General features: G+C 44.6%; 1 protein-coding gene across 3 annotated transcripts in view; it reads right to left on the reverse strand.

The window, feature by feature from the left end:
- Positions 1-12,078, reverse strand: part of STX1A (syntaxin 1A) — a 172,115-nt gene that overhangs the window by 17,784 nt on the left and 142,253 nt on the right. For all 3 annotated transcript variants that reach the window (XR_010792557.1, XM_066599731.1, XM_066599732.1), the window contains exon 5: positions 2,336-2,409. Coding sequence is in view for 2 of the 3 variants with exons in the window: in XM_066599731.1 (XP_066455828.1) it covers positions 2,336-2,409 (74 nt within the window). In the remaining variant the exon portion in view is untranslated. The remainder of the gene's footprint in view (positions 1-2,335; positions 2,410-12,078) is intronic.

Here is a 12,078-nt window from a genome sequence, read left to right on the forward strand (position 1 = left end):
CAATAGGTTCTTGTTTTCATGATAGAAGTGTTACCAGTACCTGCTCAGCCCCATTTTGCAACAGGATTAGAGTTTACGGAGGTACTGCGTTTTATAAAGGATGTGCATTTTTAGCATGCAATTGGTCTTATGTAGAGATGAGCGAGCGTACTCGGAAAAGCACTACTCGCTCGAGTAATGTGCTTTATCCGAGTATCGCTGTGCTCGTCCCTGAAGATTCGGGTGCCGCTGCGGCTGACAGGTGAGTCGCAGCGGGGAGCAGGGGAGAGCGGGCGGGAGAGAGGGAGAGAAAGATCTCCCCTCCGTTCCTCCCCGCTCTCCCCTGCAGCTGCCCGCTCCGTGCCGTCACCCGAATCTTCAGACCCGAGCAAAGCGATACTCGGATAAAGCAAATTACTCGAGCGAGTAGTGCTTTTCCGAGTACGCTCGCTCATCTCTAGTCTTATGTGCAAGCATGGCAATTTTTCTCTTTCCATGTTCAAACTGTATGACAACTGTGGTGCCCCATAACATGGCAAATGTATCGGAAATATAAGGCAAACCACAATTGAGGTTCTTGGATAGCGCATCATCCAGCTGTCTGACACGACAATGGGTTAAAAAGTGTTCAAGAGAAAGAATAAAGTTACAATTCTTGCTTACTGGTACAGCGTGGGCACTTTAAGACCTTACCAAAGTAGGTGTATTAAAACTCGTTTAAACAATCTTATATAATATCTTTGGGTATAGTCAAAATCACTATTCATCATGATGATGGGCTGGATACTATTATTATTATTACTACAATTTCATAATTGGTGGATTGGTGTCCATTAGACCAAACACTATTTAGTCCACTTAGCAGAGCTGTTAATAAATGAATACTTTTAATCAATTTTGAAAATGCCGCTGTGCCAGATAGACAATTGAGTCACGTCATGTTTAGAATCACATATATCGCTATGTATGATAGAAATTTAAGTCATGTGACATATTTGATAGTGTAGTCACGCCATACTAAAACACCCCATCACGTGCCTGACGTGTTTACGTCATCCTACGGCGATTCATGGAAGACCGAAGAGTCACGTGATGAACGCATTGACATCATTACCCTCGCTGTGTGACTGGTCCTACGTCATCAGCATACGCCACCCCACCGCCGGTCCGATATATATATATATATATATATATATATATATATTGTTTGTAAGTGTTACTGTGCTTGAGAAAGGTTTGTTGCTAAGCTGAAACGCGTTGCACATTTGAAATAGTTGCCTTTTTGAGATTACAAACGGATCCTTCTATTTGAGAAATCAAAAGTGACTGTCCTGCCAGGAAATCGCTTGCTGGATAATTCAATGCTTTACGGGACTGGGGGTGCCCTGTGAGGAGGCACCCTTGTGAAGTAAGTTTCATCTCTTCACTTAGTGTGCACTATCTGGAGCACTGGGGTTTTTGGTTGGTGTCTCACCATATATTTCTGATATCTATATATGCTGTTTTGTGCAATTTTTTGCAGATTGGCCCCATTGAGATCTAGGTTGATCTCAAATGCCACAAAAAAATCCAAATTGTTGATTCGCAGCAAGATCTGCAGGTGGAATCATAGAAAAATGAGGAAAAAACTATGTTATTTTTGATGGTCGCTTTAAAAAAAAAATAAAAAAATGAAATGTATATCTATCTATCTATCTATCTATCTATATTATGTGCACACACACACTGGACCAGACTGGGCTGTCCCAAGGTCTGACAGGGAAGGACGCCCTCTAGACAGCCTGGGTGGGTGACAGTAACGGGTGCCCTGTGGGTTGCGAACCCTGAAATTATTGTATGTTCCGGTATGTGTTTGCTATGTGTGAAATAAAAACTAGTGGAAGACAGAATTTTAAGTAATTTGGTGGTCCTGAGCCTTTATGCATGTGGTGTCAAGATAAATGTAATATATTTTATGATGGAGGGGGTGCCAAAAACAAATTCCGCTCAGGTCACCATCTAACTTAAGACCGGCGCTGATCACCACCGTAAAGGACAGCTAGCAGATGTCTGTCAGGAGCCAGCCATTATAAACTGTCACTTGTGTTAAATATGCAGCCAAAACGGGCCTACACAGTCAAAATTGTCTATTACAGCCAACTTTTTTCTAATGTCTATGGGTGGATTTGGTATAGTTTTATAGCTGCTACATGTTTCTATATCTAACAATACAACTTATAGAACTTATAGAAACAAAGAAAAAATGTAAAGATTTGGACAGAAGGTGCTGATAGGATGCAAACAGCCTGAAAAATATGCAAGTCAAGCAATTAACTTGAAAGTTTTACAGCAAAGTTCACCCTTCACAATTTGTCACCTGTGTTTTTCGGATGCGCAGGTCAGCAGAAGAGCGGTTCATAGCTTCTTCTTGTTCAATGCTTTGTTCAATATCTGAAAGAAAGGAAATCAAGGGTTTGAATTTCTGCTATCATATATAGGATGTATGATTAAGGGGAAGTTGTATCTTCCTCAGCTTACATCAATCACCCTCTAGTTCCTATTTCATTTATAATGGGGACTATAGTATTGATGACCTACCTTCATATTAGGTCATCAGTATCAGATAGGTGGGCACCCCTGCTGGTCAGCTTTTGGCAGGAGCTGCTGTCCGCTGGAACTAGCACAGCTCTTTACATTGTGCACTGGAGCAGAATGGTACTGCAAACTCCGTCACATACAAATGAATAGAAGGGAGCCGCAGTGACATTCTGTGTCAGAGTACATACTACTTTCGGTGTACTAACTAGTTCTGGCACACAGCCGCTCCGACAAATAGCTGATCAGCAAGAGTGCTGAGTGTCAGAAGCCACTGATCTAAGGCCTCTTTCACACGGGCGTTGTGCTGTTCGGCCGTCTGCATCGTGGCTGAAAAATGCGACAGAGCCGAGTCTAAATCTCACATTTTCTTGCCCATTCAAACAGCTGCAGCCCAGAATTCCGTCAGCCGTGGACAAATCCTTCAACTGTCTCAATCAGGCCAGCTGACATGGTTTAGCTCGCTGAATCCTACATGCGTGCAAGATGGAGTCGAAATTGCACCCTTTGCCAGCAGCTACTGGCAGTAGAAGCTCCCATAGAAGCCTATGGGAGCTGCTGGCAAAGGAAAGGAGAGGGAGGTGGACTGACTTTAGCAGAGCTAAATGAATGCATTGAAATCCAATGCTTCAGATGGTCACGATTTTTGCCCCTTTTATCACGGCAAAATAGCTGCTATAAAACACTCACGTGAATAAGGCGTAATAGTGGTGATCAGTCCTGAGGTCGGGTCATCAATACTACAGTTCTGGGAAACTCCTTATAGGAAACTTCCATCTTCCTTTGTTGAAAGCATCCTGTAGTTCCCATTTTCTCTCTATAAATGTTCAGAAAGCTTTTCACCCAGTAAAAAGCATGTCTTCAGTAACAGGAGATGAAACGAGAGGGAGGAGAAGAATCATGTCACAGTCTCTTTAAGTCAGTGCAGTGAGAGAGGAGCAGCAAGGGTGAGCATCCGATTTCCTTACCACATGGCACAATTGTTGCATCACACCATGATGAGTCCACCGCTCACGGTAGCAGGCTTTATGGGTCTGAGAATCACCTCTCCAATTCTCTCTCCAACTGGGCTTGTCATGCAGCCTCTCATTCTGTGCAATGCTCTGCAGCCTCTTGCTCTATGCAATGTTCTACAGCCTCTTGGTTGGCATGACGTTCCACAGCAATCGCCTGTTGCAACTGGAGAATGAGCTGCAGGCGCAGATTGGGGTCCTTTGTGCTCATCTGTTGTAGGGCCCTCTGGATAGACAAGTCCAAATCCTTCTGAGAGCTGTATCTCCTGGGGAGGTTGTTCTGGGATCAGCATCCATTACTGGTCTCTCCTGGGTGCACAGATTCCAGGAAACACTGCTCTGCATTGTGCTCCACCAGCAAGCGAACCATCTCTTCCATGGTCTTGTCCGATGAGTCAGGGTCTCACTGTACACTTAGAGTAGCCAGAGCCTCCTTGCTCAATTTCTTGTATATGGCTGCGATCTTCACAACCACTTGCCAAGATAGGGCAGAAAAAACAATAGGAGGCGTGGAGGAATATCATAGAGTACTGTATGCCCTTACACAAGTAAGCACTGAGTCAGTCCTTGTAAACTGCAGTAATTCTCGCAAGAAAACTACTAGATTTTTAGTGTAGGCAATAATTACTTAAACCTGGCACTCATGCTTTAAATATCCCACTGTTGCCACCAACTGTCACGGTAAAGGGGGTTTACAAGTCCGACAATCATGAACCTGTGACATACGGCACCCAGGGCATACCAGAGGGTTGACTTACTTCCACCTCACCAAATCCTGCATGCGTGCAAGATGGAGTCGAAATCGCACCCTGTATAGCCTAGTACACATAACATATTTCGAGCCCACCACTGAAAGCTTCTGGCAGGTAGGTCAGCCACCTTGGTTTCCATCAGCTGACACACAACTAACACACTTCATAGTTATGGCTTTCTTAAAGAGTTCAAGGACAACTAAAGAAAGTTTAAAGCTTTATTCTGAAAATGGCTAGCAGGGCCAAGGTAAAAAATATACAAAAAGAATAGTTTACAAAAGGGTAATGAGCTATAAAAACACACAAAACTATATGAAAACAAAAAGGAATTACATAATAGAAAATACCAGTCAATGAAGTTGTTTCAAATAGTCCTGGGGTGAGGAGCACAAGGAAAGGTGGACAATCCTGCATTTAGATGCAAATCCTGGGTCTGAAAGTGATGGGGAAGATCCCCTTTAGTTTTAAAGTCTATTGGATTCCAACCTCACCGTCCTCCCCATGACATCACCGAAGGCTTGCTTAGTTGATGTGCAGATCTTCTAGATGGAAACCCAATTTACCTTTTCAACCATATTACCTGAGGAACTTCCATAGAGAACCCATGGCCGTCATATTTCAAATAATAAATTTACCTACATGTGAATACCAAACATGATATGCGACAGATTGCTTCACATATATGCGATTCTGTGGGTTCTGAGGGTCAGAAAAAAAAAATATAATTGCTGTTGAGCTGGGACCTTTAAATGATCAATAATCCCCATAATTAATTTGGTCTTTGTCCATCTCAGTGGAGGGAAATCACAGTCAGCAAGTCTGGAGGATGCGTATTGGAAGGGCAGGGAGACAATGGGATCTTCTGCAAATACCGAATTTCATTATTAATAAAACGAAGAGCTTCCTTGCTGGTCCCAAAAGGAGCAAATGGAATCAAAGGCAGTTGAATAAATATTGAGGAGCTCAGCTTGGCAGGAAATATACTTAAAGGGGTTGTCTTGCGGCGAAAGCGTTTTTGTTTTTTTAAATGGACCCCTGCATTATGCCCTGTGAAAAAGAAAGCATGTGTTAGTTTTTAACAAGCACATTGCACTTACCTGCATCAGCATTCTGCAGCTTCTTCATTTCTTCTTTTAAAGATGGCGCCGCTGGTCTTCTCCCACGGTGCACCGCGGGTCTTCCCATGGTGCACCGTGGAGTTTCTTCTTCTGTCTTCCGCGTTCCACTGCCGATACAGCCACCTCATTGGCTGATCGGCACCACGTGACGGAGGCGGAGCAACGATGATGACGCGGTGACTAGCTCTCCGGCACGAGCGGCCCCATTCACCAGGCAGAAGACCGCACAGCGCAAGCGCGTCTAAAAAAGCAAGAAGCCAGCGAAATTAGACGGAGCCATGGAGATGTGGACGCTAGCAACGGAGCTGGTAAGTATAACTTCTGTATGGCTCATATTTAATGCACGATGTACATTACAAAGTGCATTAATATGGCCATACAGAAGTGTATAACCCCACTTGCTTTCGTGAGACAACCCCTTTAAACATCTGACAGATTGTTAGCTTCACAGATATGCGATTCTGTGGGTTCTGAGGGTCACACAGCAATAGGACTGAATGCACTGTGTCCGTGACATACTCGTGGTTTAAAAAAAATATAATTGCTGTTGAGCTGGAACCTTTAAATGATCAATAATCCCCATAATTAATTTGGTTTTTGTCCATTTCAGTGGAGGGAAATCGCAGTCAGCAAGTCTGGAGGATGCGTATTGGAAGGGCAGGGAGACAATGGGATCTTCTGCAAATACCTAATTTCATTATTAATTTGCTGGTCCCAAAAGGAGCATATGGAATCAAAGGCAGTTGAATAAACATTGAGGAGCTATATACAGGAAATATACTTAAACATCTGCCCAAATCCACTCAACTACTTTTCCCAGACCAGAAAGGTGGCAGACTGACACACAAAGATGGGTGACAATCTACTAGCATTATGTCATCACGCCGCCTATTCAGGAATTTTTTTTAGAGAGAAGATGAGCGCAGGAGGACTGGAAATGATACTGTATACAGTCTGCATTGCATCCCTTACTATACCTACATCTGCCTAAGAAATATACAGTACAGGACAAACAATAGCAGACATTTGTATATTTGGTAAGTTTTAGGTTATTCTGCTTACTTCACAGCCTATAGGATAGACTGCAGCAGATCTTTAACAACCTCCATAGACTCTTCTGTAACAAATGAATGCTATTCAGCGTGCCAGCACATAATACAATTAAATACATCGGACAGCTCTGTTTTATACAATTGAAAGCATTTAAGCGCAAATTATCAATTAAAGAGCAACTGAGCACACACAGTCATTGATAATAAATGTATCTGAATAAGACTTTTTCCAACAGCCGCTTACTGGGAGACATGGTAAGAATAGACTGCATCCATTTAGCAACCGGTTAATCCTTTCCCTTTATTTAAGGGTCAGGAGGGTTATAGTTTATCCTTGTGGAGAGCAACTGAAAGGTGTGAGGAGACGTAGAAGTCCATGCATGCTCCTCTAAGCAATTCAGTATGCAAATTGAAGATGGCAGAATGCCTCTGCAGCACCATCTATTGGAAGGCAGCTTTCCTATAAGTCAACTTAAGACCTTGTAATAGGCCTTGTAACATGATGGAAAATATAAGCCAAAATCAGAGTCTGCTCCAGAAGGAAAAGATTACCATGTACATACTGGCTATTTTGGAGGTTTTGCCCCTCATCAGTGTACAGTAGATTCGCTGGCTGGTTGGGTGAGAGCCTGTCTGTACATGGTTATTTCTTCCTTCTGGAGAAGACTATGCTTTTGGTTTATATTCTCTGTTATGATACAAGGCCTGTTAAAAGGTCGGACACTGATTTATAGGGAAGCTGCCTTCCAATAGATGGAGGTTAAAGGCATTGTACCATCTCCAATTTGCATACTAATGTTTCCAGAGGAGCACGCATGGCCTTATAAATCTCCTCACACCTACTAGGTGCTCACTACAAGGAGAAACTGAACTCCCTACATCATAGGCCTCTCAACCAGTCAGCCTGCAGCCTACTGTACATGGTGAAGGGCAGAAACCCTGAAACAGTCCATCTGTACATGGTTTATCTTTTCTTTCTGGAGAAGGCTTTGGTTCATATTCCCAGTCATTGTTACAAGGCCCATTAAAAGGTCTGAGGGTGGCTTCATACAAGCGCGTTTTTTGTGTACATAAGTGCGCACCCATGTACGTGCAAAAACATGCATGAATGCAGGTCCGTGCATTGTTTTCAATGGAGCTGCAGCTGCTGCCGGTGGCTCCATTGAAAACAATGGTCTGACAGCACCCTTGCATTGTTTTTCAGGGAAGGTCTTTACATATAAGCCCTTCCCTGAAAAACAAAAATTTTAGTGTAAAAAAAATAAACTTACCCTCCGCTGCTGCTGTGTCCCCCGTGGGGATGAAGAACCCATCTGCTGCATGCGGCAGATGTTTCCTTCATTCCTGCTAGTTAAAAGAATTCCCTGCTGCTACATCTGCCACATCTGTGACAGATGCAGGAGAGGAATTCCCCTGCTCTGTAGTGCTGATCTATCAGCAGGCAGGGATTTAAAATCCCTGCCTGCTGAAAGAGCTGCCTGTGTTTGGCTGAGCACCACGGGGGTCAATGCAGCAACGGATAGGTCATTTTATTTTATTTATTTATTTATTTTTACACTAAAATTTTTGTTTTTTAGGGAAGGGCTTATATGTAAAGCCCTTCCCTGAAAAATAATGCAGGGGTGTCGGCAGACACCATAGGGAATGCATTGGGGTTAATAGATGTGGGTTTTTGTGCATGCGTAGGCACGCACAAAATACACGCTCGTCTGAAGCCACCCTGACACTGACTTATAGGAATGCTGCATTCCAATAGGTGGCATTGCAGAGACATCATTCCATCTTCGATTTGTATATATTTCCAAGAGGAGCATGCATGGCCTTACGTTTCTTCACTCCTATTAAGTGCTAAGGAGAAATTTTACCTCTCCAGACCCATGTCATAGGCCTCTCACCCAACCAGTCAGCACCCTACTGCACACTGATGAGGGGCAAAACCCCTAAAAACAGTCTGTCTGTACACAATTAGCTTTTCCTTTTGGAGAAGACTCTGGCTTCTGCTTATATTCTCATCCTCCATTTAGGTTTAAGGCAACACATATTGTGCAGCAACTGATGTCAGTACTGGACTGCCTTCACTATGTGCATTAGGTTTGATACTGTTACTATTTGACTAATACTATACATATGAACTGTATCCAATACCATGATTGCGTTTCTGCACTGCTGCTGACATTATAACTATATTTATGCAGCATGGTTGATACTATTACTGTATTTATACACTTCTATATACTGTAGATGTATTCTTTAAAAGTCCAGAAACAGGAAGTGGTTATAGATTTGCTTCACAGTCTAGAGCCACATCATACTATTAGTCTGACCCTGGCTTGTACGCTAATTCTTTTGCGCTAGAATTGAATAATCGAGTTGGGACCCATTAGCTTTTCCTATTTATGACATAATCAATGCTCGTGCCAAATTTCAAGTTTTATGACATCGGGAAGTGAGAGAATTAGATTCCGTACGTAAAATTTGGACGCTAGTTCTTTTGCGCTAGAATTGAATAATCGAGTTGGGACCTCTTTACTTTTCCTATTTTGGACATAATCTATGCTTGTGCCAAATTTCATGTTTCTACGACAAGTGAGAGAATTAGAGGCGAGTCAGTCATTCAGCCATAATACGCAGGAAACATAAGCCTGTGTGAGCTACCCCTTAAAAACACAGTGTTGGACTAGGAAATAGCAGTTTTTTGAAAGTGCATGCAGCGAGAGCTTGTGTAGAAGTAGGAAAAGATGATTATCAAGTGATACCATTAGGGCTAATTCCCACAGGTGGATTGAACCTAATAGCGCAATGCTCACAGTGCGGAATTCCACCGCGAAATCTGCACTGTGAAATCACACGTCTTCACCGGACTTCACCAATTGCAGTCAATGGAAGCTGTCAGTCATGCTGTCTTCCGGTGTAGCACAGCGGTAGATAGCGTGAAACAGCTTCCTCGCCTGACGCCAGCCGGCGCGTCATGTGATGCTGTGGGCGTGTCATATGACGCTGCCAGCGCGTCATGCGTTCTATTGTGCATGCGCGCCGAATCGTCATGCGGGACATCGGGCGGCAGATACGGAGGTAAGTATGGGGTCTCTGGGGGGAGGGGGGCGCCATGACAGGCTCCGCTGCGGAATTCCGCTTGCAGAACCTGTCACGGCCGTGGGCACAAGGCCTTAAGCAGAAAGAGGTAATTGTGGTACACTGTGATTATTCATATTTATTATTATGATGATCATGCCACAGAGCAATGAATGAGACTAAAGATGAGATATTAATGGGAAGTAAAACCAAAATTAATTAAAATTGATGAGAATAGAGAGTTCAGAGTAAACAAGAATAGTATGATAATAAAATGAGTGGAACACTACATAATGGACGGTAGTGATTATATTGAGGGGAGGGGTGTTATATGGGGCAGCCAGCAGACAATTTCACGTTGCAGACTCCCCCAGCGCACGGTCCTCCCTACCATGTACACCTCCCTGTATATGGTGATATGAAGTATAATGATGTAACCTGTGTATCTCCTGTATATAATTAAATATGTACTGCTCGTGTAAATTAATCTCCCTGTATATAGGTATTTGTACCATGCTAGTATAACCTGGGTCTCTACTGTATATAATTATATATGTACAACTGGTACTCGCTATACATCCTGTATATAGTGATATGTACCATGCTGGTATAAGGCCTCATGTCCACAGGCGTGTCGGGTTCCATGGGCGGGAGCCACGTCGTGGGATCCCACCCTGCCCAAGGCATGAGGACATTACTTACCAGTCCAGATGTGTGCGGGTTGTAAGTCGTCTCCTCCAGGGGCGTAACTATAGAGGGTGCAGGGGATGCAGTTGCACCCGGGCCCAGGAGCCTTAGGGGGCCCATAAGGCCTCTCCTTTGCATTGGGGCCCAGAAGCTTCAAGTTATGTCTCTGTGCAGCATGGTTTAGGTATGGGTACGGGTACAGATACAGATAGACGGGGGGCCCCAGCTCACGTTTTGCATCAGGGCCCCTGAGCCTTTAGTTATGCCCCTGGTCTCCTCCATGCATGTGTATGGGCCCGCGCCTGCCCCGCCAGCCGCACATGTGCAGTGGAGATTTTTTTTTTTTAAATCTCCTGCTTTCCCGCGGGACCCGCAGCACACCAGGAGTGACAGTTCCGGGTGTGCCGCAGATCGGAAGGCTTCCATTGACTTCAATGGAAGCCATCCCTGCGGGATCCACGGCAAGACGGAGCATGCTGCGATCTGTTTTTCAGACTGGAAGGTCCACAAAACAAACACACATGCCTTAATTAAGCTGCGGGCGCCCAGGATTGTCTATGCTGTCTGTTGTATTTTCGGCATTTAAGCATTTCTAAACATAATGCGTTGCCATTGAAATCAATAGGGAGCAATAGGGAGCATTTTCAATGCTGTCAAAAATGCTGTAGAAGGGCTATTTCAGACGACCGTATATCGGCTCGGTTTTCACGCCGAGCCGATATACGGTGTCCTTGTCTGCAGGGAGAGGAGGATGGAAGAGCCAGGAGCAGGAACTGAGCTCCCTCCTCCTCTCTGCCCCTTGCAAATATTTGCAATAGGAGGGGGTGAGACGGGAGCAGAGCTAAGTACCAGCACTTAGCTCCGCCCCCATCTCACCCCTCCCACTGCAAATAGTGGCGAGGGGCGGGGAAGGGGCGGGAGCTCAGTTCCAGTTCCTGCTCCTGGCTCTTCCATCCTCCGCCCCCCCTGCAGACAAGGACACCGTATATCGGCTTGGCGTGAAAACCGAGCCGATATACGGTCGTCTAAATAAACCAGAAAGCTGTGTACAGCGTTTTACCGCATTTTTGAACTCTGCATTCTATCTGACCGGAAGGGAAAGTGAAAGTGGTGACGTCAGTAACAACGTGGGAAATCCCTCGCACTAAGGGCTTTTTCACATGGGCTACAAAATCACTCAGGAGTTAGCTGCTCAAAACAATTGTGGCTAACTTGTGAAAAAAATTGTGTGAATGAACGATTTTCTGCTATCAAGTACCGAGCTTAATTAGCAGTAAAATTGCCCAGTTGTACGATTGGGAGCTATGTGTCGCTGAAAAAAAGTGCTGCTGCTCCTGGAGGAGTGAGAGAGATGAAGGAAAGCCCTGCAGAGCTTTCCTTCATTGCTGGGGATTCCCTTCATCTCAGCGGGTCTGGAGGAATTCCCCAGCAGCAAAGGTGGAGGGATTTCTGCGCATTGGGGAAAGACGGGTTCCCCTGCAGGGGGAAACCCACCTTCTCCCCTGCAGGGGAACCCCTCTCTCCCTGCTGCCGGAAAATCCCTTCACCTCCCTTGGCCGACCAGTTTGCATGGTCTCCCATAGGAGACAATAGAGGCTTCTGCGATTTTCTGCAACAAGGTAGGTCAAGACCTATTTTTTCACGCAGCAGGAAATTGCAGTCTCTGAATTCCGCCGCTGATGTCCTATCTGTGTGGATCTGAATATGTCTTGGGTGAAATAAAACACAGCATGACCGATGTTGGTGCGTATTTGCTAGGTGTATTGCATATTGCATGCGTGAAAAAGACGTGAGTAAGAGTGCATTCAGACGCCTGATATCGGTCCAGTAT

This window comes from Eleutherodactylus coqui, chromosome 4 (assembly GCF_035609145.1).
Source record: "Eleutherodactylus coqui strain aEleCoq1 chromosome 4, aEleCoq1.hap1, whole genome shotgun sequence".
Lineage (NCBI taxonomy): Eukaryota > Metazoa > Chordata > Amphibia > Anura > Eleutherodactylidae > Eleutherodactylus > Eleutherodactylus coqui.